The sequence below is a fragment of the Alexandromys fortis genome, unplaced genomic scaffold (assembly GCF_014885135.2).
Source record: "Alexandromys fortis isolate MF-2015 unplaced genomic scaffold, M_Fortis_MF-2015_v1.1 scaffold_284, whole genome shotgun sequence".
NCBI classification, from domain to species: domain Eukaryota; kingdom Metazoa; phylum Chordata; class Mammalia; order Rodentia; family Cricetidae; genus Alexandromys; species Alexandromys fortis.
The window spans coordinates 181,846-208,478 of record NW_026068160.1 but is presented as its reverse complement, the minus strand read 5'-3'; the positions used below and the strand labels follow the sequence as shown (position 1 = coordinate 208,478).

Below are 26,633 nucleotides of genomic sequence, written 5' to 3'. Positions count from 1 at the left end.
CATGGCATGGGTCTCCAGAAGTCTGGAGCAGCCCAACCAGAATGCCCTGGGCAAGCTCATTCCAACAAATCCCTAATCATCCAGGGAGAGACCAGGCCCAGAGGGGGCAAGGCCCTCCAGCTGGGCAGTGTCTCTCAGGCTGGGACCCAGTCCGCCATGCATTCGTTGCCTGTGAGGAGACCAAGACAGAAAACGAGTCACCAAAGACATCCACACCCCTTCAAGGCCACTGGTGGCTGTGATTCCCCCATGTGTGGGGCATCGGCTCAGAGGGGTTAAGTCACCTGTCTGGGCTGCCCAGCTGGGGTTTTCACCTAGACCTGCCTGGCATTATCACAACCACAATTGCCATCTGGTGGGTGTCTCTGGGAGACGTGGTATATACAGCCGCCAGTGTGTGAGGGATCTTCTGGATCCTCAGAGTAGAATCCCCACTGAGGGGCGGCTAAGGGGAGGGGAACCCCCCCTGGGTGCCTCCCCTCACCACACACAGCCTGCCCACACCTACCTGTTTCTCTTGTGTCTTCCAACTGTGGGACCATAGAGGGTGTGAGGGAACCAGGCTTCTCCAAGGACAAGGTCTCACTGAGAGGCTCCTGACCCCCCTGTCCATCGGTCGCCAGGAACCTTTGGATAGGAACCAAATGGCAGACAGGCCAGGGGGTCGCTCAGGAAGGGAGACCATTTAGAAAATTCACACCGTCACCCATGCTGTCTGCTGCTTCCCACAGGGAACACAGATGATCTTCAATGCGGCCAAGGAGCTGGGCCAGCTGTCTAAACTTAAGGTGAGGAAGCCGAGGATCCCGGGGACGGATCAAGACACAAAATGCCTGCTCTCGGCCTGGACACACCTTCAAATGCCCTTGACTATGCTGGAAAGAGGCAGTCGGGTTCAGCTTGAGTGATCATTTGATCCCCAGCATGGAAACTCAAGACCCACAATCTCAAAACCAGGGTCAGCTTTGCCAACCTGACTTTTCCCTGCCACTACAGGATCACATGGTCCGTGAGGAAGCCAAGAGCTTGACCCCGAAGCAGTGCGCCGTGGTTGAACTGGCCCTGGATACCATCAAGGTGAGAGAGGGGCCACAGAAGGCTTTAAGAGAGGGAACGAGGAGGCAGGTTTTGGGGAATGCGTGAGAGGACAAAGTAAAATAAACGGGTAGCGGGCAGGGAGGGTCTTTCCATCTGAGGGCGCAGAAAATACAAAGGTCCTGGGGCGGCTGTGGCCCGATGAAGACCCGGAGGGTGAGAGCTGTGGGGCGGCTGTGGCCCGGTGAAGACCCGGAGGGTGAGAGCCGCGGGTGTTAATGGAGGTGGTGAAAGCCGTCAGCAGCCTCATCCTGTCCATACTCAGCAATACTTCCACGCGGGGGGCGTGGGCCTCAAGAAGACCTTCCTGGAGAAGAGCCCTGACCTCCAGTCCCTGCGCTACGCCCTGTCGCTCTACACGCAGGCCACCGACCTGCTCATCAAAACCTTCGTGCAGACGCAGTCTGCGCAGGGTAAGGGCACCTCTGCACTCCCTCCCGAGCCAGCGGGAGTCGCCCCGCCCAGCTGCGGGCTCCGCCCCTGGGTGATTGATTGAAATGGGGGCGGGGCATCCGACCACAAAGCGCCAAAGGCGAGTCTTTCAAGGCAAAGAAACAAGGGGTTGATTGACGGCTGTGGGACGGGACCACACAAATTCCAGGGGCCAGGCATTGATGATAGACAGCTTCTAGGGCAACCTAGTGACTGTTCTCGAGGGGTGGGACTTCTAATGTCCTGGAGCCGTTGAGTGATTGGTGGCACCTGGTTGTCGGCTCTGGTACCAGACTTCTGAGATGATGGACAGCTCTAGGTGAACTCTCTGATGTTAGGGACCAAGGCTTGGTGGCCTCCTTTGGGGCGGGTCCTCTGCGCTGTGCTGACGTGGAATGATTGTCAGATCCTAGAGGCGGAAGTACCTGGACCTGGGCTATGTGGGGACCTGGGAGGTGCTGAGCCTCAGATCTTCCCACCCCCCGTACTTCTCTCTGTCTGTGTCTCGCTTCTGTCCCTCGTCCCTCTGAGCTCTCTGAAGCCACAGAGCAGAGCTCCGGGGTCCTAGCATTCCTCCCTGTCCCCACCTCATTCGGAAATATTCCAAAGTGCCAGTTTGGTAGAAGTTGGCGGCCTCAGGTTCTGTCCTCGCGCTGGAGCGGGGAAGGTCGTCATTCACACACCCGCAGGCACAGCGGGTGGAACACAAGCCTCAGTTTCTCCTCCTGTTCTTGCTGCTTTTGGTGTCCCTGGTGTTCCCGGAGTGGGAGGCTGTCTGTCTGTCCGTCCGTCTGCACTGACGTTTCTTTCTCTCTTTCTTTCCCCCTTGTCTCTCTTTCTTTCTTGTTCTCCTCCCTGTCACTCGCTGTCCCCTTTCTGCGCCTCCCTTCGCCCCACCACGCACACTCCTCCCTCCCTGTCCACCCTGGTCAGTCCATGGTGGAAAGGGGACTAGGTTTACCCTTAGTGAAGACGTTTGTCCTGAGATGGGTACGTGCCTGCGCCGCCCGCCACCCGCACGCGGTGCCCGGTGCCTGCGCCCCTCTTCCCCCGCCCGGCTAGTAAGACACCGGCCAAGCAGGCCGGCGCCAAGTCCTCGCACAGGGCGAAGGGCAACTTGCTGGCTCCACACGGGGAAGGAGTCCCATCCCTTCTCCCAAGCCACACGCACCCCAGGCTGGATGGGGCAGCTTCCATTTCCAGCAACGCACAAAATACTAAACAACGAACTGCTCTAAGGTCTTGGGTCAGTCATTCTGCAGCCTGCCTCCTCCCTGACTGCTCTGTCCCCTGGAAAACAGGGACAGTCACGAAGGACCTGACCGATTCCAGGCATGCCTCGGGCACAGACCTGTGGTCCCTGAATTTGGGATGTTGCAAGTTCTGGTCAGCCTTGGCTATGCATCCACCCACACCCAGAAAAGAACAAGTGGCCTCTCCAGCTTTCCCAAAGCTGAGGGTCGGAGAAGCCACCTTCCCCTGCCAGAGGACCAGGGTTCTAGGGGGCGAGGGTGGGGCCTGACAGTCCTTCCTGGTGGAGCCAGCAAACCTGGGGTGGGGTTGGCACTGCCTCTCCTCCTTCTTACTAGCCTGGGCTGTGGTCTGACATCTTACATAACCCATCATGTCTAACTCCCCAGCACCCCACTTCTGGCCCGGATTGAGCTTGCTGAAGCATCGGCCTGGGGGAGGGGGCTGAGCATGTGACTGGGAGGTATATGAGATGATGTGGGTGGGCGCCTGGGCTGGACAGTGCTGGGCCATGTGCCCCTCTTCAGGGGCTGCAGGAGTACACCCTCCCCCTCCCCCGTTCCCTGACCCTCCTCACTTCCCGTCCAGCACAGGTAACCTGATGGACCTTTGACTGTCCTGATCCCCTTGCCTCCCACATGCTCCTCCTTGCCATGCCCGTGCATGGGGTGCCCCAGGAGTGGGGAGCTGCCTGGGGATGGGGCAGTTTGGGGTGCTGGCGGTCACAGGCCCACAGGCCCTGTGGATGTGCTTCTGAGATACAGGTAGGGGTGGTCAGTGCAGTGGTTTTTAAGCTGACCACTCATGGTGGCCATTGTAGCCCCCAGGAAGAGCCGTGTGCAAGGCTACCACACAGCAGACACATTTGTTGGCTAGGAAACTAAGATCAGGGGTTTGTTGGCATCAGGAACAGCTGGATTTAGGTCCCAATGCCATTGGTCAGTTGGTCTCCTTGGAGATCCCTGGGCCAGTTCCAATCAAAGTCTGGGACTGAGTTTCTGTCTCCTGGCCCAGGTCATGTGCCCATCTACAGGGCCGTCACTGCAGCCTGGGCAGGATGACTGTGGCCCTGACCATCCCTGAGCCTTCCCAGTGGGAACTGAAGCTTGCCTGTTAAACCCAGAGTCAGGACGGGGTGGGGGCATGGAAGTTGTCATTTCAGAGGGGCAGAGCTTTCCTGGGAGTTCAGAAGGCTGGGGAGGAACTGTGGGGGGCACTGGGCTGAAGTTAAGTGGACAAAGGGGCCTTTAGGCAAGAGGTCAGAAGGACTTTGTGGTAAAGTCAGAGGAGAGTCATGGGAGGCTTGTTGTGTGTGTGTGTGGGGGGGGCTGCTAGGTTATTTCCGGCTATTTTGTTGAGTGCAGCTGAGACGAGAGCCAAAGTGGGGAAGGGCGCACTTGTCTGTGTCCCAGCATCCCAGGCTACAGTGAATTAAATGGACACACAGAGAGGGAGAAAAGGCAGGCTCTGGAGGTAGGAGAATGGGAGAGGAAGCAAGGCAGGTGCACTGCCTCAGAGAGGTTACAAGACCCACCTCCAGTCTCACAGGGACACAAGGAAATGCCACAGTCTAGCACTCTTGGCTTCACAGTGGCCTCTGCCACCCTGGTGCCCTCAGGGCCTCAGGGACCTGGTGCCGCCAGCACGTGGTGGGGAGGTGGCCGAGGTCCCTCCAGGTGGGTGGGGAAGAGCAGAGCTCATATCAGGTATCTTCCCCTGTCCCACCCAGGCTCGGGTGTGGAAGACCCTGTAGGTGAAGTGTCTGTCCACGTGGAGTTGTTTACGCATCCGGGAACTGGGGAGCAGAAAGTCACAGTGAAGGGTGAGTGGTGCGGTGAGAGGGACCAGATGCGGGCTCACTTAAGCCAAGGGGGCTGGGAATTGGTTTGTGTTTTTCTTTAATGGTCTAGAAAATGGGAAAATAGCTGGTTGGTGGTGGCGCATGCCTTTAATCCCAGCACTCGGGAGGCAGAGACAGCTGGATCTCTGTGAATTTGAGGCCACCCTGGTCTACAGAGTCTGTTCCAGGACAGGCTCCAAAGCTACAGAGAAACCCTGTCTCAAAAAACCAAAAATAAATAAGTAAATAAAAATGGGAAATTCCTGAGATAAATCTGTTTCAGGCATGGCTGCACTAGGAATTCCAACCGTGTCCCAGGACCTTGCAGCTTTCTGTCTTGGCCTGGCTTCCCTCCTGTCAGACTTGCTGGGGCATGGAGTCTATTTCTCCAACCCGGAAAGCAGAGTATGGCTCTGCCACACGGGGAACCTCACCAGACTTTCCCACTACCCTCCAACAGTGGTGGCTGCCAACGACCTTAAGTGGCAGACTTCCGGCATCTTCCGCCCCTTCATCGAGGTCAACATTGTTGGGCCTCAGCTCAGTGACAAGAAGCGCAAGTTTGCCACCAAATCCAAAAACAACAGCTGGGCGCCCAAGTACAACGAGAGCTTCCAATTGTGAGTCAGACACTGGTGGGATGGGGGGAGCAGGGGTCAGGTCCCTGTCTGAGACAGGCAGGTCCCTGGGGGAAGTCAGGCTTGGGGTTGGGGCGGAAAGGATGAGGGTAAGGTGGACAAGAGGGTTTGGGGCACAGGAGCGCAGTCACAAGGGTTCGGAGACTGAGAACACAGCCTACTGGACTCTGGGGATTGTGTGAATTGCTGCAGGGTGGGAGCAGCCATCGCGAGCTGCAGAGGTGGGGGCTAGGGGTGGGAGGGTAGTAGGGTTACTGGAGGCTGACAAGTGGGTCCGGAGAGAACTGAGCAAAAGGCAGGGTGCAGCAGGGTCAGGAAAGGGGCGTTGCCAGGAAGGAGCTACAAAGCCAGACGGGTGGGCTTGGCCGAAGGGGCAGGAGGGAGGAGCTCAGCTAGGCAAAGGGGTTCTCGCAGCAGCCCGCCCCATGTGATGCGCTGGGGAGACCCAGTCTGAGCAATGGGTTTCCCTAGTGAGCGTGGTCCAGTTGTCAGGCTGCCAGTAGGTGTGGCACGGCGAGGGTGCCAGCTTCTGAGGGGCACTAACTGCGAACGTGCGTGGTGGTGTAATGTGAGTGGCTCGCTAGTAGCTCCCGTGGGGGAGGTAGTTGGTGTGAATGGTCCAATGGCTGATCTTCCCGGGCGTGGTGGCGCGGGGACCCGGCTCGTTGGTGACCCCCCCCCCCCCCCCCCCCCCGCTGAGCCGGTCCTTCCCTCCAGCTCGCTCAGCGCAGATGCAGGCCCCGAATGCTACGAGCTGCAGGTGTGCGTGAAGGACTACTGCTTCGCGCGCGAGGACCGCACGGTGGGGCTGGCGGTGCTGCAGCTCCGGGAACTGGCCCAGCGCGGGAGCGCCGCGTGCTGGCTGCCACTCGGCCGCCGCATCCACATGGACGACACGGGGCTCACAGTGCTGCGCATCCTGTCGCAGCGCAGCAACGACGAGGTGGCCAAGGAGTTCGTCAAGCTCAAGTCAGACACGCGCTCCGCCGAGGAGGGCGGTGCCGCGCCTGCACCCTAGCGCGAGTTAGGGTGGGGTGGGGCCTGGGAGCGAATGAGGCCCCGCCCCGTAGACCCCGCCCTTTCTAGAGGCCACACCCCTCCACCTCAGTGGCCTTGGCTGGAGAGGCCCTGCCTCCTGCCCCTAGAAAAGCCATAGAGGGTCCGGTGCCCAGGGCATGAACTGGCAGGGCTGCCTGGAGGCCGGGACGCAGCCTCTGGTTTCTGTGCAAAAAAACAGTGCGGGATGGGCTCTCAAAAGCACACGCGCCCTCGGGTGCACACCTGGGGCTGAGGGCGCCCCTCCACGCGGACCCCGCCCTCAGCACAGCGTGCCCACTGGCAGCTGGCGACCCCCTGATCGTGCCACGCACGGTGGGCTGAGCGCCGACAGATGTTCCAGCCCCCATCGCTGCTAAATCTCCTTCTGCCCAATTCTTCCCCTGTCCCCCCCCTCCCCTCCGGGCCAGGGTCCCCGTTAAACCCTCAGGCTGCCAAAAAAGATCCCTATCCGAGCCCTTCCTCCTGGGACTTTAGCCTGAACTGACATACAACCTAGAGTTCCATCAAGAAGAGGGGTTTGGGGTTTCCCCGGAGCCAGGCGCCCCCACCCCCTTTGTCTTTTCTCCAAATCCAGGCAGGACAGAACAGAGAGATGAGAAACTAGGAGGCTGGGAGGGAGAATGGGAAGTGCACTCTGTGTTCTGTGCTGTGCTGACAGATGAACGGTCCTTTTCTGATTGGCTCCGAACGGCGGCGGATGTCTCCTGGATTCCAGCAGGGCATTCAGAACCGAAGGGTTGGATGCAGGCTCCATGCAGGGACAGGGAGCTCAGCCGTCCCATGTGCTGAGGGAAGACCAGCAGCCCTGACTCAGTTTAGGACATCAGCCATGGATGGATGGCTAAAAGGGAGGCGTTTTGGCCAGAGAGCGACCATAGACAGTTTCTAAATTGCTGGCAGGAATGTGAAGTGTGTGTGTGTGTGTGTGTGTGTCGGGGGGGTGTGTGTGTGACTGACAGAACCAAGATAGTCTGTGTCCCCCCCTCCTGCTTCCCCCTGTGTGTATGTGTGTGCTGGCCCAGAATGTTGAGGGAACTCGTTTGTTGAGTGAGTTGTTCTGAATACCAGGCTAGGACTGTTTGAAATGTCCTTTTGTTTACTCAGAGACCTCCTATTCATCTTTCAATACCCATCACAAAAATCCCCTCCTTAAAAACAATTCTGACTTCCCCAACTTCTTGCCCTTCTCCAACTAGGCCCTGGTGTCACAAGACTGGAGTGTGTGTACCTGGCTCTAAAACTCCTAAACTTCTTCAAGGCTGAGGCATCATCGGAACCCAAGCTTCCCCAGGAGCAGTGAAGGTCATGATGCCTTGAATTGTGTGTTGAGAGTGGCCGTGGGGTCTGCATGTGACCCCACATCCACACGCATGCCTGTCGTTACAATTCCCCCTACCCTGACAGACCCCCCCACACACACAGCAGGTGACCAGGCTAAACCTCAGGACACAGTAGATGAAGACAGTAGAGGGGTGGGCTCTGAGCTCAGGACAGAGAGGAAGCTACTCAGGGCTGCTGGTCTGAGTCACCACCAGGACAGACCTGGGCTCTCTAGGACACACTGGGATGCAGGTCCGACTGGCCTGCTGCAGGGAGTTTGAGGCTGGAAAGAGCTACATCCGCCCACAGGAGGGGCAGGACTGGCTGGGTGAGGCAGATAAGGGGAGAGGGGAAGAGCAGTGGAAAGATGCGGGTCCAGGTTCATCCATGCCCAACGCAGAATCCCCCAGGGAGGGGCGGCCAGTCACGCACTGTTCTAGGTTCTATCCCCAACCCTGAAAAATTAAAGAGGGCCTGTAGTCAGCTCACCCCATCCGGAAGGGTCAGCACTTCAGGGGTGTCCTCTGTACCCTGGCCCCTCTTGGGCCTCAAGACCAATTGCCTTGCCTGCCCCATCAGACATGCAAAAAAAAAAAAAAAAAAAAAAAAAAAAAAAAAAAAAAAAAAAAAAAAAAAAAAAAAAAAAAAAAAAAAAAAAAAAAACAANAAAAAAAAACAAAAAAAAAAAAAAAAAAAAAAAAAAAAAAAAAAAAAAAAGAAAGAAAGAAAGAAAAAAAAATCAAAAGCACCCAGAACTCCTTGGGACCTCTCTCAGCTGGGACCTCTCACCTATGGGGTCCCAAGGGCAGCCCTGCTGGGGGTGGAGTCATGGTGCCCGGGGCCAGCCCAGCCCACCCCCAGCAACTTTCAGGACCAAAGCTGGCTCTGGGGACCCAATCCTCTCCTCTTTGCCTTTTGTTTTAAAAAGTGAATTGGGTTGACACTGTTGGGGGTGCAGGTGACAGGGAGGGTTCCCTGTACCCCAGAAGGTTCCTGACCCCAACCCCTGCCGTGCAGCCCAGGGAACCCCTCCATTAGCCTTTCTTCGCATGTGACTGCAGATGTGGAATCTGAGAGTTGTTTGGTTTTTTCCTTTCCTGTTTTTTGGGAGGGTCTTTTAGGTCCACCCCGGTTAGTCCAGCATCTTCCAAGAAACCCTCATTTCTCAGTCAATCTGTGACTTAGGACATGTATTCAAAACACCCGGGGAGTGTTCATGAGTGCATGGCGTTGAGATGTTTTGCACTATTCTGACTTTTTGGTCTCTGTAAAAAATATTTTATTAACATTAAAAAAAAAAAAGAAAGAAAAAGCGCAGTGCCTCAGGGTCCGGCTGGCTTTGCTTCCTTTGACAAAACCTCTGTGGGCCCAGGGGAAGGCATAAGGTGCTTGCTGCCAAGCCTAGGGACCCACACAGCGGGGACTGGGAAACTGGCCTTTGATCCCCACTGTATCACAGCCCACGTGCTGTCCTCCCACACACTAAAAACAAAACAAAAGCTGGGGACCAGCACAGTCAGGAGACTAGGCTGTGGCTGAACTGAGGATGCTTTTCTTGTCTACTCGGCCAGCCAGCATACCCATAGCACCCCAAAGAAACCAAGGCTCAGGGGCCCAGAAACAGCTGATGTCTGCTGTGCGTATTTCCGGCAGGGAGGCAGCAGTCCTGAGAACATGGCCAGCGTCTCTTTAGGCTCTACCATCACACACAATCTGTGTGAGTTTACAGAGTGTAGGGAGCGTGCCCCCAGGCCACAGCCCTAGACCCTGATAACTGGTGTGATCTGACCCAGGAAGTCCTAGCAGGGGCGTCTGTCCTGTCTCTAGCTGTCAGTCCACACAGCCTAAAGTGATCTCTACTCAGAGTTGACAGCAGTGAGGCCCATGTCTTTAGGGTGGGTCCCTAGGCAGGTGGCCTGGGCTGGGCAGAGTCGGCTGTCAGGCTCCATGGGGCCTTGAGCCCACAGGAACTGGGACCAGCAGCCCAGTCTCCCTGTCCCAGGGTCCACAGCATTTGCTCTGTCGCCCCCCGGTGGGCTCCTTCCGTGAACATGGCATTTGTTTCCTTGGGAACAGACTGTGATGGACCCCACGGCATCTTGGAGAATCCACCAGCCACTCCCAGGATGCTTTATGGGGTGGGGGACATGGGATCCCCAGTACATCCTGACCCACACTCCCTTAAGTGCTTGGAAGTCTGCATAACATGTACCTTCAAGAACCCTGCCCCCGGGGGCTGGAGAGATGGCTCAGTGGTTAAGAGCATTGCCTGCTCTTCCAAAGGTCCTGAGTTCAATTCCCAGCAACCACATGGTGGCTCACAACCATCTGTAATGAGGTCTGGTGCCCTCTTCTGGCCTGCAGACATACACACGGACAGAATATTGTATACATAATAAATAAATATTAAAAAAAAAAAGAACCGTGTCCCCCCAAATCTTGATAGGGACTCGGGGCAGCATGACCACAAGCTTCAGCCAAACCAACCAGGAGTATTTAATACAACCGTGAGCAAGTTACCAAGATCTGAGCGGGCAGTCATCCCCTAGAGGTGAGACCTTCTGCCTGCTGACATCTGATCTGGCTTTGAAGGCACAGTGACCCCCTGGCCCTGCGAGGAAACATACAGCCAAGGCAAATAAGAACACCCCAATGCAGCTGGGCCACTTCAAGGCCCCAAATGCACAAGAGCAAGCAGGGGACACCTGAGACACAAGGGCAGGGAGGAGCTATGGAAGCCAGGGGTGGGCAAGGGAGCCCCATCCCCCGTGACACCCCTCCAGGGGGGCTGGCAAGGCCACCAGTACCCTGAAACCCAGCAGGCAAGTGTAAGGAGAGCAGCGTCCCTCTGGACAAGGGGAAGATGCTGTCCTCTCACAGACAGGCTGAGAGTCCTCAAGGCCTGACACGCCATAAGCACTCAATAAAGGCCTGTTACACGAAGACATTTCTGTCTGCTCTGTCCTTGCACTCAGCACGTCAGCCCATGGAAGGGGGAGCACCAATGGGACCACCACCCCCAGCACCTAATGGGCGACACACAGGTACTCAACTCGGTGTTGCCCAAGACCTGGCGTCATCAGGTGCCTGGCACGTCGACTTTTCTTATTTCTGTATCCCTAGGGCTAAGAATGGTGCCCAACACACAGTATGTCCTCAATAAAGATTTTAAAATAAGTGTGCATCCCTAATATCTGACTCGGCCTGATCACTAACCACCCAATGTTCAAATCAATCCCTGATGCAGGAAGCGCTAAGCCTGTTCACTGCTCTAACAAACCTTCCTTCGCGGTGGACACAACGGAGCGACAGACAACCTCCCAGTGCCCAGCCCGTTCCTGGCACAGTGAACATTCCATTAATAGTGCCAGTGTGCAAGTGACTGCTGAGCAGGAGACGAAGCCGTCTGCTACAGAGTCCTCTACGGTCTGCCTGGGTGGCCCTGTGATCCCGGCAGCCACAGCCTTTTGCCAGCTGCCTCAGAGCTCGTCCCGAGCGGCACTGTCCAGTGGGGATTGCAGCACGTCAGAGTTCTTGGCCTCTCGGCTCAGCGCCTGCTGCTCTCGCATCTTCTGGGACTTGGCTCGGTCCCAGTCAGTCTTAACCTGCTCGTTATTCCACACAACTGAGGTCTCCGTGTCGCTCACATAGCCGTCGTCCCCCGTATAGTGTGTAGGATAGACGAGGAGCGGCTCTACGGAGAAGGCGCGCAGGTTGCGGGGAGAGAAGTGAGTCTTATATTCTGACCTAGGAGAGACAGGAGGCACAGGGGGAGATGGAGACCCTCCTTCAAGCACACTAGTACTTGTCCCCCTGCCCTGATCTCCCAGTCTGCCACCCCACCCCTCAGCAGCTCTTCACAGCCCCCTTACACTGGGTGCTTGTCAAACATGACGGGCAGGAACTCGTCAACTGGCAGCATTTTGGCCAGCGGCTTGGCTCCAAGCAATTTGCGAGCACCCTGCAGGGAGATCACGTAGGCGAGCGTCCAGTAGGAGTAGTCTGCCTCCACCAGGTTCCTCACGCGGGGCACGGCCTTTTCCGGCTGCTCCACCTGCATGCGCTTCCGGCCCACGTATCTGGGGTGAAGAATTAGAGACCTGTCACTCACCCCCCCCCCCCACTGGCCAGAGAATACCACCCGACATCAGGGACGGCGCTGGGCCCAAGTCAACCCAGCAAGTCCTCCAGGCTCCAGACCCGCACCCAGGCTGACGTCCATCTTGGCCCCTTCCACCAACCCCACTCACATGAGGTCCCAGTCCAAACCCTCGCGCTCCACATCCCGCATGAGGTTCATCAGCCGTCTCTTGAAGAAGATCTCAAAACGCAGATCATCCTCAAACACGAGGGATTTCTGCAGTCCCCGGTCGACCACCTGAAGGAAGGGGCTCCGCCAAGTCACAAAGACCCGTCCACATTCAGCTATATGCCCACCACAGCTGCCTCCCAGCCTTCCACATCATCCAGCTGTGTGCCCACCATGGCTGCCTCCCAGCCTTCCACATCATCCAGCTGTGTGCCCACCACAGCTCTCTTTTCCCCCTTGCCTGAGCTCTTCTGCTCTAGGACCTTTGCCTGTGTTTTGCTTGGGAAACCAAGAAGCCTTTCTCTCGGCAACAACAGGCAGGCTCCTCCACCCTTCCTCCTTGGTCTAGGATGCCCCTGTCAAGAAGGCTTCACCATCATCCAGCTAAGAGACTGCCACGAGGAACTTCAGGAAGGAAGGACAGCCCATGCAAGAACTTTGGGCATCCAGGTGTCCTTTTTCTTGTTCCTCATCATCTGGAGTCAACGCCCCACCTATCCAGCCTCCAATTTGCAGGTTAAAAATTTGGTTCTTGGGGCTGGAGAGATGGCTCAGAGGTTAAGAACATTGCCTGCTCTACCAAAGGTCCTGAGTTCAATTCCCAGCAACCACATGGTGGCTCACAACCATCTGTAATGGGGTCTGGTGCCCTCTTCTGGCCTGCAGGGATATATACACAGAATATTGTATACATAATAAATAAATATTTAAAAAAAAATTTGGTTCTTGTGTGGTTTCAGCATCACCTGCTGTTCCCTAATGCATAGCCCAGCGACACTAACGCCAAAGGTCATCACATGTAAAGACACAGAGCAGAGTCAGGTTGGGGTACAAGGTCTCACTTGGGGACCACAGCCCCAGCCTCACCTGCAGGCCCTCTCCAGGCCGACTTTCTGCAATGAAAGGGCAGTAGCCGCCGCACTCAGAAGAACCATGGCCAACGTAAAGACAGTTCATGGGACAGACAACAAAACACAGCCACAGAGCTGCTGGAGGCACGAGGACTACAGTCCTCCCTGGGCCTCCGAGGCTGACTGAGCTGTGAGGAGACCAAGGACCGTGGGCTAGCCCCTTACCCACACCTACCTCCCTCCAGATGTTGTAGTGGCTGAGGAAGCAGCCCAGCTCTCCCTTGGTGAGGGGTCGCCCGTGGTAGGGGTCCCGGTAGCCAGGCAGCATCTGGATGCCCAGGGCCTCCACCTGGCTGGTGTTCATGGCTCTGGTGAGGTCCAGGGAGAGGAGGATGGAGAACAGGGTGAGGAAAACGGAAAAAGCCGTTCTACCAATCAACCTCTGGCCTCCTGTGGACCTAACCGGTTGGTCCAAGCCCAGACCCCATTCGGCTTTGTTCAAGAGCATGGCAGACTGTCTGAGGATGAGACACCTTCCTGCCTTCTTGGCTGCACCGAGGGTCTGCCAAAGTTGACTCCACCCCCCTCATGTGTACAAGCTTGAACGTATGCACACACAAACACACACACACACACGCCCGTACATACACACATGCGCGTGCGCGCACACACACACACAAAACACGCACGGTTGCGCGTGTGCAGGACATACTTGCCATCCACGGCCTCCACCAGCTTGCAGTCGATCTCTTGCTCATGCAGGGCCCGCAGCATGCGTTCTCGCCGGTCCCGCCTCCGCTTCAGGTTGATCATGAAGACCTGTGGTCACAGTCTCAGTGACCCCAGGTCAGTCAGCTGCCTCCCTACCCGGGGGTGGGGGGTGGAAGGGGGGTGCCCAGCCCACCTCGTCAAAGCCCATCTTGTCTGCAGTCTTGCTGGGTGCTGAGATGAACCGGGACAGCTGCACTGGCGGGTGCTTTACTAACAGGAAGAAAATAGGGGTCACTGGGGTCCTAGGACCCCATGCCCTCCAAACCCCCATCTCAGTTGTTGGCACCAGATCCCAAGGGGTCCATTCCTGCCCCGGGACCTTCACCCGTGCCACATTCAACTTAGACCTCAGCTATGACCCAGGGGCAGCCTCCGGGCCTCTGGCTGGTCAGGCCCGGGATTCAATGCTGTCCCTGCTCTAACTCCATCTCTAACATCCTGGAAGAATGTGGGGTCTGCCCACTCACAGTGCACAGCCCAGAGCTTGGTATACAGCAGGCGCTCAACAGCTAAAGCAGAATTATCCCAGGAGCGGCCCCCGCTCTCCTCAGCTGCACTCTCAAGCTTCTCAGAATCGCAGTGAGGCTCATGCTGGCTGCTGTTACTCCAAATGTGTCCCCCCAAATGCTACATGGGTAAAGCACCCCTTCTAACTCCACTGCAAACAGGATCAGTCTTTCAGGCTGGGATCTCACTCTGTAGCCCAGGCTGTCCCTTGACCTGGGACTCAGCCTCCAGAGTCACACACGCTCCATGCCAGGATTGCCGCCCAGCAGCACCCACTCACCCATGACTTCCAGCTGCACGTGCATGAAGCTCTCTGCCTCGTCCTGCAGGCTGCTATGCGCACGCAGAGGCACGGGCAGGAAGCCGTACACCTCCTTATTGCACACGTACATCTGTACCTCTAGTGTGGGGACAAGAGAGAAGTCAGGGTGGTACCGTCCATCATCCCATTGCTCGGGATAAGGCAGGGATGGGGAGCTGCAGACCAGCCCGGGCTACGCTGTGAGGCCTCGACAGGCAAAAGGTTTCAGATTTCGGTCATTCTTCGAAAATGTAAAAACTGATTTTGGTTTGTGAGTGTGCAAAAGTGAGATGAGGCCCTCATCAGTCAGCACCACAGGGCTCACGAGAAAGGCTGGCCTCGAACACACAGAGATCGCCTCTGCCTCCTGAGCACCGGGATTAAAGGTGTGCACCACGGTGCCTGAAGATCTGAGTTCCATCCCCAGGACCCACAGTGGACAGAGAGAACCAATACCTGCAGGTCCTCCAACTTCTAAGTGTGCCGTGCTGATCACACATAAGTTACTGCAGTGTACACAAACCCACTGCAAGTGTGCTCATGAACACACACACACACACACAACTGGGAGATGAAAATAGTAACTACGCATGTCTATTCTTCTGTTGTTTGGTATGGGATCTCACTGTGTGTGCCCATAGTAGTATAGTATTTGTGTTTTAATAACTAAAGCTTGCTTGAAGATCAATGCAAAGCAGCCAGACTAGCCAATCAGACAGTGGTGGCACACACCTTTAATCCTAGCAGCCACACTAGTTAGCCATAGAGGCAGTGGCGGTGGTGGTGCACACCTTTAATCCCATATTTAACAAGTGGTGCTGGCATACTGGATATCAACATGTAGAAGAATAAAAATAGACCCATATCTATTACCATGCACAAAACTCAAGTCCAAATGGATCAAAGACCTCAACATAAAGCCAGCCACACTGAACCTTATAGAAGAGAAAGTGGGAAGTACACTTGAATGCATTGGCACAGGAGACCACTTCCTAAATATAACCCCAGCAGCACAGACACTGAGAGAAACAATTAATAAATGGGACCTCCTGAAACTGAAAAGCAAAGGACACCATCAACAAGACAAAATGACAGCCTACAGAATGGGAAAAGATCTTCACTAACCCCACATCAAGCAGAGGTCTAATCTCTAAAATATACAAAGAACTCAAGAAATTGGACACCAAAGATCATATAATCCAATAAAAAAAAAAAAAAGGAGTACAGACCTAAACAGAGAACTCTCAAGAGAAGAATCTAAAATGTCTGAAAGACACTTAAGGGAATGTTCAACATCCTTAGTCATCAGAGAAATGCAAATCAAATCAACTCTGAGATTCCATTTTACACCTGTAAGAATGGCCAAGATCGAAAACACCGATGACAACTAATGCTGGAGAGGTTGTGGGGAAAAGGGAACACTTCTGCATTGCTGGTGGGAATGCAAGCTGGTACAGCCCTTTGGGACATCAGTGTGACGATTTCTCAGAAAATTAGGAAACAACCTTCCTCAAGACCCAGTAATACCACTTTTGGGTATATATCCAAAGGATGCTCAATTGTGCCACAAGGACATGTGCTCAACTATGTTCATAGCAGTTTTGTTTGTCACACCCAGAACCTGGAAACAACCTAAATGCCCCTGGACTGAAGAATGGATAAGGAAAACGGTACATTTACACAGTGGAGTACTACACAGCAGAAAAAAAATAACAACAGCTTGAATTTTGCAGGAAAATGGATGGAGCCAGAAAACATTATTTTGAGTGAGGTAACCCAGACACAGAAAGACAATTATCACATGTACTCACTCATAGGTGGTTTTTAAACATAAAGCAAAGAAAGCTAGCCTACAAACCACAATCCCAGAGAACTTAGACAACAATGCGGACACTAAGAGAGACTTACATAGATCTAATCTAAGTGGGAAGCAGAAAAAGACAAGATCTCCTGAGTAAATTGGGAGCATGGGGACCTTGGGGGAGATTTGAAGAGCGGAGGGGAGAGGCAGGGAGGGGAGCAGAGAAAAATGTAGAGCTCAATAAATATCAATAAAAAAAATAAAGAGGTAGATTATTAAATCTACTTTTTAAAAGCAACTAGTAGTTTTAAATGTTTTACATTGGATTGGACTTTTGTATATTGTGTACAAATTTTGTATTCTGATAAAAATTTGAGATCAATTTTGTTAAACCATACTGTACATACATTTCTACTCTTGTTTAAGGCACTGTACTTATACAGCTCATTTAACAATAATGTAAATTTCTAGTCCTTGAAAGTTATTATTACCAACTGTTTAGGATAACAAGGAAATGCAGGTTAGTAGTTAATCACCTAGTATAACAGAACTTGTCATCACATTAGGTATGCGTCCAAAGTCAAACAACGATTTTAAATAGACAGACCATCTTCAAACACTTCATAGATCTATAGAATACAGCATTTAAGATGTTTCAATAACATAATTCTTTTTAATGACAATGAGACATGTCTGCTCCTGGCAGCACCAATCTAACTCAGAGAAGATAAATGGGCATTGAAGAAACTCCACATGGAGCTTACTTTCCTTATGGGAAAAGTAAGCCACTGGGTAAGAAATGCCCTTCCCTCAACTGCTGACAGTATGCTGTCCTAATTGGACAAGCAGGACACAAAAGAAACATTGTCAAGACAAGGAGGGACAACCCTTCAGAATATCCTGCTTCACAGAAGTCTGTCAGATATGCTAGGCCTGTAGGCCGAAGATGATGCCCCAACGTTGCAGACGAACCATGGGTGACTGTCCTTGCAGTCAGCTGTTTCTGTCATTTCTCACATTTTTGGAAGTCGCTTGCTCACACTTCCTGCTTACTCAGTTAATAGTATTTCCTTATTGGGTCTCTGAGGGACTGAAGATTAGTTATAGTTTTATAGTTATAGTTATAGTTTACCAGATGCAGAAAGCAAGTTATGATAGAAAGTAAATTAGGTATAAGACTTTGGCCTCACCAAAATAGGACAGATATGGAGTATTTTCTCTGAATTTATCAAATACAAAGGACTACACATTGTCAATGTATTTATTGCCCGTATAGTTATTGTACTTATTGTATATAGTTTTTTTTATGTTAGTTATAGCCTTCTTTTTTTAGACAAATAAAGTGGTATATTATTTGTGTTTTAATAACTAAAGCTTGGCCAGGCAGTGGTGGCGCACACCTTTAATCCCAGCACTCGGGAGGCAGAGGCAGGCGGATCTCTGTGAGTTCGAGGCCAGCCTGGTCTACAAGAGCTAGTTCCAGGACAGGAACCAAAAGCTACGGAGAAAGCCTGTCTCAAAAATTCAAAACAAAAAACAAAAAACTAAACTTTCTTTTTTTTTTTTTTTTTTTTGGTTTTTTGAGACAGGGTTTCTCCATGGTTTTTGGAGCCTGTCCTGGAACTAGCTCTTGTAGACCAGGCTAGTCTTGAACTCACAGAGATCCACCTGCCTCTGCCTCCCGAGTGCTGGGATTAAAGGCGTGCGCCACCACCTAAACTTTCCTGAAGGTCAGTGCAAAGCAGCCAGGCTAGCCAGCCACACAGGCAGGTGGTGCGCCTTTAATCCCAGTACTAGAGAGGAATATAAAACGGGAGGGTAGGTCTCAGCTCAGTCTCAGCCTGAGGATTGTGAAGGTAGGATCGCCCATTTCCAGTTTGAGGTAGTGGTAGGAGCCAGTGGCTGGCTGCTATTTTTCAGGTTGAACCCCAATATCTGTCTCTGGGTTTTTACTATTCATGTTACCTGTGCCACTAATTTACCACCCTCCTGCGCCTCAGTTTCCCAAGTCCCAGGACCACAGCAGAACCTCCCTGAACAAGGTGGTGACGGAGGCCCATCTGCGCACTCCACTCTTATTCTTTGGACTTGCTCAGTATGGAGCCCACACAACCACTGGGCTTCAGGCCTCACTCACCTGCCTGCTTGCAGGAGAAGGCAAACACAATGATGTCGTCAAAAGACCAGGTGTAGTCAGGGTGCGGTGGATAGAAGGCCAGGCTCCTGGACGCCTCCTTCCGCAGGTCGATGAGAAAGGTGGAGTGCACCATGGGAACGGCAAAGCAGCCTCTGCGGTCTCGTTTCCGGATGGGGATGTAGGCAGGGGTGCGCTTGTAGTAGCCCTGAGTGGGTGGAGGATGGGGATGTAGGCAGGGGTGCGCTTGTAGTAGCCCTGCGGGGGGTGGGGGGTGGAGGTGGGGGGTGGAGGTAGGGGGTGGAGGGTGGGGACTGTAGGCAGGGGTGCAGTTTGTTAGCTCTTGGGGGGGGGTGGAGGCAGGGGTGCAGTTTGTTAGCCCTGCGGGGGCAGGGTGGTCAGGAGGCACTGAGCCCACAGCTGAGTGCACTCTCAGGCCTGCACCCAGCCACAGCAGGCCTCCCAAGTGACCTGAAGTGGACATGGCTGGGTCCATTAGAGTCGATCCCCAGTTGCCCGACACTGTTGGAGCACCAGGTTCAAGCCATGCCTGAAGGCCACTCCTGGAACTGCCACTTCCTAGCTGTCACCAAGTGAATTTGGGCTCCTGCTTCTGCCTCAGTAACAAAGGACCCCGCCCTGATGCTTGTCTGGGGTGACCAGTCTGTCCTGGTCCCCACCTACCTGCGAAGTCATCCCACACCAGAAGTTGGAGTACGCTGCACGGGAATCCAGCATCGGGGCCACCACTGTCTTGTTCTCAGCAATGAGGAGACTCAGGGTGTCAGGGTTGGTGATCAAGTTGTCACTGTCCACAAACTGCAAAAGGTTTACCAGCTGTTAGCATGACCAGACTCAGGTGGAGGTATGGACATCCCAGGGAGCGCAGCGGTAAAGAGACTGGCTGCTCCTGCAGCAGATGGGGTCTGGTTCCCAGCACCCACACTGTGACTCACAACATCTGTAACTCCAGTTCCAGGGGATCGGATGCCCTGTTTTGGCCTTTAGAGCACCAAGCAGGTATGTGGTACAGACACACATGCAGGCAAGACATTCATTTATACAAATAAAGAAAAATAATAGAAAGACTAGGCATGGCTCAGTGTGGCCATGACTGGTGCACACACACACAGTGTCTGGGCTGCACACACACGGTGTCTGGGCTGCACACACACACACACACACACACACACACACGGTGTCTGGGCTGCACACACACAGTGTCTGGGCTGCACACACACAGTGTCTGGACTACACACACGCACAGAGTGTCTGGGCTGCACACACACAGAGTGTCTGGGCTGCACACACACAGTGTCTGGACTACACACACGCAGTGTCTGGACTACACACACGCACAGAGTGTCTGGGCTGCACACACACACACACACAGAGTGTCTGGGCTGCACACACACACACACACGGTGTCTGGGCTGCACACACACACACACACACACACACGGTGTCTGGGCTGCACACACACAGTGTCTGGACTACACACACGCACAGAGTGTCTGGGCTGCACACACACACAGTGTCTAGGCTGCACACACACACACACACACACACACACACACACACACACACACAGTGTCCGGGCTGCACACAAGCTCTGGGAGAAAGTGGTGTCTTCTGTGCAGAGATCCCAGAACTGTGGAAATGAGACAGGAGCTGTGCTGAAACTGATTCAGGGAGTAACACAAATAATTATTTATTATTTAAAAATAGAACTCTGGCCAGTAAGGCTGGGGGCATGGCTCTACCACAGTGCACTGCAATGCCAGAGGCTGGAGAGATGGCTCAGAGGATAAGAGCACTGGCTGCTCTTCCAGAGGTCCCAAGTTCAATTCCCAGCAACCACATGGTGGCTCACAACCATCTGTAATGAGGTCTGATGCCCTCTTCTGGCCCTCAGAGATACATACAGGCAGAATATTGTATATATAATAAATAAATCTTAAAAAAAAAAAACAGCCTGCATCGGGGACTGACCTGGCCTTTTTCTAGGGTTCAGCCAAGATCCACCTCCTATTGCCCCCATGCAACTGCTACCTGCGTGTCGGGATCACTCAGCACCAGGATCCATGGTGCGTCCCCAGCTGGAGAGGCAGCAGCCCCTGGGGAGCTATGGGGTCAAGTGCTAGTCTCACCTAAACCCTGCATATACTGGAATCTTGTGTGAGCCAGGGCAGCCTGGCAGCATGCCCAAAAGTTAGAGAAAGACAAGTCTAACTTTCCATCCTGGGAGATGAACCCCAAAGATTGGAAGGAATGGGTTCAAACATCGCACCCACCACAGGAGCCAAAAAGTCAGATACACACAATGCCCCCGCAGAGACATCTGTGTGAAGGCCACGGTTTGGAATATTGCTTGGCCACCAAACGACAGACACACAAATTCTCGTTGATGTGAGGCTGATCTTTTTGTACACTGTGTGAAGAAACATCTGTCTGGCCTCACCTACCTCAGGTACTTTCTAATTGGTTTAGTAAAGAGCTGAATGACCAATGGCTGGGCAGGGAGGACAGGCGGGACTTCCAGGCAGACAGGAACTCTAGGACAGACTCTGAGGCAAAAGATTCGCCAGCCAGGGCTACCCAGAGAAACCCTGTCTCAGAAACCAGAAGTTAAACAAGTAAATAAACAAACACATAAACATGAGCCTGGTGTGCTGCCGGCTGTCCCGGCATTCAGAGGCATGAGTCCAGCCTGGTTGAGAGTTCCAGACCAGTCAGGGATACATAACAAAAAGTCACATTAAAAAAAAATATTAGGGCTGGCTGGAGAGATGGCTCAGTGGGTAAGAGCACTGGCTGTTCTTGCAGAGGACCAGAGTTCAGTTCCCAGCATCCACATGACAGTTCACATATGTCTGCAACTCCAGTTCCGGGAGATCCAACTCTCATACCAATGAACATAAAATAAAATTAAATAAATTAAAGGAAAACGAAAGCACCCAGTGTGGCGATTCCGCAGTGTTGGCACTGGGCTTTGCACCACCTTTGGTGGCGGCTACCTTTTGTTGGACTCTTCTCAGATTTCTTCCAGAATTCAGAGCCAAAGCATAGTAATGAGAGGACGTGGGAAAGCAAGTGGTCTCCTGACTTGATGTGGGAGTGATTTCTTTTTAATAAAGAAACTGCCTAGGCCCATTTGATAGGCCAACCCTTAGGTAGGTGGAGAAAACAGAACAGGATGCTGGGAAAAAGAAGCTGAGTGAGGAGTCGCCATGATTCTCCCGCTCCAGACAGACAAAGGTTAAGATCCTCCCTGGTAAGCCAGCTCGTGGGCTACACAGAATATTAGAAATGGGTTAGAACAATATGTAAGAGCTAGCCAATAAGAAGCTGGAACTAGCCGGGCCAGGCAGTGTTTAATAGAATACAGTTTCCGTGTAATTATTTCGGGCATAAGCTAGCCATGCGGGCGGCCAGGTGCTGGGGACGCAGCCCCGCCGCTCCTATTTCAACACTGACTCAGAACTGCTTGGGGAGAAGGGGTCCCCCACTTCCCCTAGACAGGGTTTTTCTGTAGCTTTGGACCCTGTCCTGGAACCAGCTCGGTAGACCAGGCTGGCCTCAAATTCAGAGATCTGCCTGCCTCTGCTTCCCGAGTGCTGGGATTTTTTTAAGTTTTATTTATTGGTGTTTGGCCTGCATGTATATCCGTGTGAGGGTGTCAGATCTTGGAGTTACAGACAGTTGTGAACTGCCACGTGGGTAGTGGGAATTGAACTTTTGGAAGAACAGCCAGTGCTTTTAACCACTGAGCCATCTCTCTAGCAGAATGCTGGGAGAGTGCTGGGATTAAAGTCCTGTGCCACTACCACCTGGCTCAGATGGTAGGTTTCAGTTCATAGAAACTTACTAAGAGGTGGAAACTGTGTTACAATAAAAAAAAGTTTCTGCGAGCAAGGGGCAGACAATTTGCCAGAAGCTGGTTCCCCTGCTGTATGGCTAAACCTGAAATCCATTCTGGAGACCCTTTTCTTCCACAGACCGGGAAGTAAACTCACACTCCAGTCCTGTGCTCCAAAGTCCCCTAGTACCAAAAGTACCTTTCCATAGAGAGCTTTGAGTCAGGTCACAGTGACCTCCTGGGGACCGTGAAAAGAGCCAGCCTCAAACCACAGAAGCCAAAAGCAGGGAAGGGCACCCTGTCTGTTCTGGGGGGCTACAAAAGGTTCCACAAAGTTCCAGGAGTTTCTTCTAGTATCCTCCTGTTAGATCTCAAGCCTGGGACAGACTGAACATATCAAGCAGACCTGGCTGCCAGGTTTTCCCAGCATCTCTCAGTTACAGAGTATGGCGTCCATATCCCGCCCTCTGCCCAGCTCTGTCTGTTCCTGCCTCTAACAATAAACCCTCTCTTCCACCAAACCTAGGAGCATGCATGTCCTTTCCTGTCCTTTTTATTTCTTATTTTTCACTCTGAATCGGCTCTAGGTCCATACTGTTTCTCTTCTCCGACCTCAGCATCTGCTTTCATTTCTGTAAGATGGGCCAAGGAGCTGGGTCCACCTTCCTCTTTCTGGAGTCTTTGCTGCCTTCCCCACAGGCCTCCCGCACCTCAGGCATCCGGGATGACGCCATCGGTGGCCCTCAGGCCAAGGCTGACAATCTGAGTTCATCCACGAGACTCACAGAAGGAGGAGACAGCAGACTCCCCAAAACTGCCCTCCAGTCCCCACAAGGTTACGACAATATGTGACCACCTACAAATAAATAAACATAATCAAGAAAGCAAAACAGCAGGGGCTGGAGAGATGGCTCAGAGCACTGACTCCTTCAGGGGTCCTGAGTTCAATTCCCAGTGCCTTCATGGTGGCTCACAACCATCTATAATGAGATCTGGTGCCCTCTTCTGGTCTGCAGGGATTCATGCAGGCAGAACACAGTATATATAATAAATAAATAAATCTTTAAAAAAACCCCAAACAACAAAACCTGCTGCAACAGAAGAGGGGAGGGCCAATCAGAGCACAGCCTTACCCCGCTCACAGACTCTATGGTTCTCCATATAGGCATCCTCCGGAATATTAACCTTCATCAGGCAGGAGACAGAGAGAGACCCACATTGGAGCACCGGACTGAAATCTCAAGGTCCAAATCAGGAGCAGAAGGAGAGAGAGCACGAGCAAGGAACTCAGGACCGCTAGGGGTGCACCCATACACTGAGACAATGGGGATGTTCTATCAGGAACTCACCAAGGCCAGCTGGCCTGGGTCTGAAAAAGCCTGGGTTAAAACCGGTCTCGCTGAACATAGCAGACAATGAGGACTACTGAGACCTCAAGAACAATGGCAATGGGTTTTTGATCCTACTGCATTTATTGGTTTTGTGGGAGCCTAGGCAGTTTGGATGCTCACCTTACTAGACCTGGATGGAGGTGGGTGGTCCTTGGACTTCCCACAGGGCAGAGAACCCTGATTGCTCTTTGGGCTGACGAGGGAGGGGGACTTGATTGGGGGAGGGGGGGGGAAAGGGGAGACGGTGGTGGGGAAGAGACAGAAATCTTTAACAAATAAAATTTAAAAAAAAGTATGCATTTGAGTGCAGTGCCCACACAGGCCAGAAGGGGGCGCCAAATTCCCCCAGGCCCCGAGGTTACTGGGAGCTGATCCTGGGAACTCTCAGCCAGTCAGTGTTCCACAGCCACTGAACCCTCCAGCCCCAGATGCTTCCTCCTCACAGGCAGGGGAAGTCGGGGAAGAGGAAGTAGGGCCTGGCATGGCTTCACACTTACAAGGCCCTAATTCGTGACCCTTGGTGATCTTGAGCCAAAAAAGGTCAATCCCCAAGACCCCAGCGGTGGCCACTCCTGCAAGCTGACCTGCAAGCTCACACGCCAATAAATAAACAATGTTATTTTCAAACATCTATTTAAAAATACAACATAGTGCCCAACCAAGAGTATACAAACCCTACTTGCTCTTTCTGGAGGGCCTGGGATGAGACCCAGGCCTCAAGTACCCACTGAGCTATAGCCACAGCCCTCTCCCCTCTTTATTTTTTTTATTTATTTGTTTGTTTATTTGAGACAAAGTTTTTTGTGTAACCCCATGGGGTAACTCCTGGCTCCTGCATCTCCAGCGTCTCTCACCCAGAAACTCACCATGATGTAATCAGCCCACATATCCCGAGCTGACTTGAGAGCCGCCTGGCGCAACTTCATGACATGTTCGTAGCGGGAGTCAGACCAGTGTTTGGGGCCCTCTTCATCTGGGTAGGAACTACGAGAGTAACTGATGTAAGGATATGGCACGCAGTGAGCCCCCAGTCATAGACAACTTCACAGACGATAGGGCACACAGCAGATCTGAAGGCCTCCAAGTGGAGCACGGGGGAGGAAGTGTGCAGGGCACAGGGTCCTGGCCACCAGCCCAGCGTGTGCGAGGGTCCAGAGGCATAGACATGGCAGGCAAGCTGCGGCCCAAGGAAAGCTCTGCATGGCCGGGGGCACCCCAGGGCCATCAAGGTGCCTCTGGGCACAAAAGGAGTAAGAGAGCCTCGGCAGGTCACCAGATGCAATCCCCCAGGCTAGTGCGTGGGGGTGGGCATCTGTGATTCCAGCACTCAGGTGACTGAGGCAGGAGGATGGCAAGTTCCAGGGCAGCCTGGGGCGAAGTTAGAGGAGAGTATGCCACAACACCCTGAGGCAGGAACACAACAGGTGGCCACCAGACACAAAGGAATTCTGCCGGGAGGTGTGACAGGCTAGTGTCCAAGGCTGGACAATGGAGTGAAGGACAATGGGACTAAGGTCGGCTAGAGGATCAGGATCTGCCAGCAAAGCCCAGGGTGGGGACAGAGCATGCTGGCTTTCCACTCCAATGAAGATGGGAGGCTCACCTGGGCTCTTCCGCTGGCCGCCACTCCACAGAGTGGTACAAACCCTTTACAGCCACCAGCCACTCTCGGAGTATGGCTGAAGTGTTGTCCGTGTTGTGATCCGTGGCCACCCTGTGAGCACAAGTGGATGATGGGTCAGAGCAGTCGGGGAATCAAAAGGCAAGACGGAACAACCGGATGGCGTGGGGGTTCTCCATGCTGGCTCAGTCCCCACCACCTGCAATGCCATGGATAAAGCACCCTCCCGCTCCGTGCCTACTGCCCATCAGAAACACGGCAGTGAGGATGACGCCCAGCTCACTGCTGCACAGCTGAACAAGGCCTGCTAATGTGGAAAGCACATTGTAGTGCGACAAAGAAAAACTATGTAAAAGGACACTGAGTGGGACGTCAGAAGCTGCCATGTCCCCTTGTGTGAAGGGTCCACTTCTTCCCACTGCCTTCAGGTCCCTTCCTCTACTCTTAAGTCACTTAGAGTCTGACTGGGTCTGGAAACCTGTTAAGTTCATTGACTTTGTTAGAGTGGAACGCCGGCCCGCGCCTGGGGCGCAAGACAGTGAGCTGAAAGGGTCTGGAAGCACCAGCCTGGCCCATTCTGAGAAGCCAGGGGTCCTAGAATCGCAGCTGTGAGGGCTGGCAGCAACCCAGAACCTGGCGGGAGCGGGCAGCAGCTCGGGGTCCCAAAGTGCAATCGGGACGAAAGCCGGTACTTCGGTTACATAGCCGAACTCCCCAGGTGCATAACCCGGGTCCCTAGGTAGACAACCGAGTCCTAAACCGAGGCTCAACCGAGTCTCCGCAGTGCAGAGCCGAGTCCGCCAAGACATAACCGCATCCCTCGGGTACAAAATCGAGTCCCCGGATAAACAGCCGAATCCCCCGAGGTGCATAGCCGAGGCCCTGCGCACGGCGCCCGGGCCGGCCGCTCACCATAACGCCGTGCGCTCCCGTGGGTGGCGCAGCCGCTCCAGGGCGCCCAGCATGGCCGGCAGCGCGGGCGCCGCGTTCCGCGCCAGCAGCGCGATGAGCACGCGCGGCGCCTGCAGCGGGGACTCGGGGCTCCAGCGCTCCTCAGGGAAGTAGCCGTCGGTGCCCCGCGGGCCACCGGGCGGCAGCGGCAGCAGCAGGAGCAGCGGCAGGAACCGCAGCCCGCGCAACCCGCCGGAGAACGCCGCCATCGCGCCACGCGTCGCCTTTAAGCCGCTTTTCTGACGGCACACCAGAGCCGCTCCTTAAAGGAGCCGGGGGGAGGAGCCATCAGGTCCCTCCCTTGACTTTCTCCTTAAAGGGAGAGGGCCCTCTGGCCGTGCTGTGAGTCGTCGGGGAGCGCCCGTGACAAGGCTGCGCCTTTAAAAGTTAACGCTGCTTTCCCTCCGACAGTCCCGGCTCCCTTTCACGACGTTCCCCCCCGCCCCCCCCCCGCAGGATGGCTCCGGAGCCCCGCCCCCAGCTCGCACCTTAAAGGGGCAGA

At 53.8% G+C, this 26,633-nt stretch overlaps 2 protein-coding genes across 4 annotated transcripts in view; one reads left to right on the top strand and one right to left on the bottom strand.

The window, feature by feature from the left end:
• Window positions 1–9,959, top strand: part of Unc13a (unc-13 homolog A) — a 47,369-nt gene extending 37,410 nt beyond the window's left edge. For 2 of the 3 annotated variants that reach the window (XM_050127720.1, XM_050127719.1), the window contains 6 exons: window positions 732–788; window positions 997–1,077; window positions 1,361–1,508; window positions 4,508–4,600; window positions 5,079–5,238; window positions 5,974–9,959. In XM_050127720.1, the coding sequence (XP_049983677.1) occupies window positions 732–788; window positions 997–1,077; window positions 1,361–1,508; window positions 4,508–4,600; window positions 5,079–5,238; window positions 5,974–6,274 (840 nt within the window). In that variant the 3' untranslated portion in view covers window positions 6,275–9,959. Of the gene's footprint in view, window positions 1–731; window positions 789–996; window positions 1,078–1,360; window positions 1,509–4,507; window positions 4,601–5,078; window positions 5,239–5,973 lie in introns of those variants that run through there. The other variant, XR_007589473.1, reaches the window with a different exon arrangement.
• Window positions 9,960–10,107: 148 nt separating this feature from the next.
• Window positions 10,108–26,376, bottom strand: Colgalt1 (collagen beta(1-O)galactosyltransferase 1). Its single transcript, XM_050127721.1, has 12 exons — window positions 26,093–26,376; window positions 25,163–25,273; window positions 24,426–24,543; window positions 18,994–19,128; window positions 18,313–18,517; window positions 14,354–14,473; window positions 13,700–13,776; window positions 13,508–13,614; window positions 13,031–13,163; window positions 11,886–12,013; window positions 11,508–11,714; window positions 10,108–11,382 (listed from the first exon to the last, which is right to left on the bottom strand). The coding sequence occupies exons 1-12, from the start codon at window positions 26,338–26,340 to the stop codon at window positions 11,115–11,117; spliced, it is 1,857 nt and encodes a 618-aa protein (XP_049983678.1). The 5' UTR covers window positions 26,341–26,376; the 3' UTR covers window positions 10,108–11,114.
• Between the last annotated feature and the right edge of the window lie 257 nt (window positions 26,377–26,633).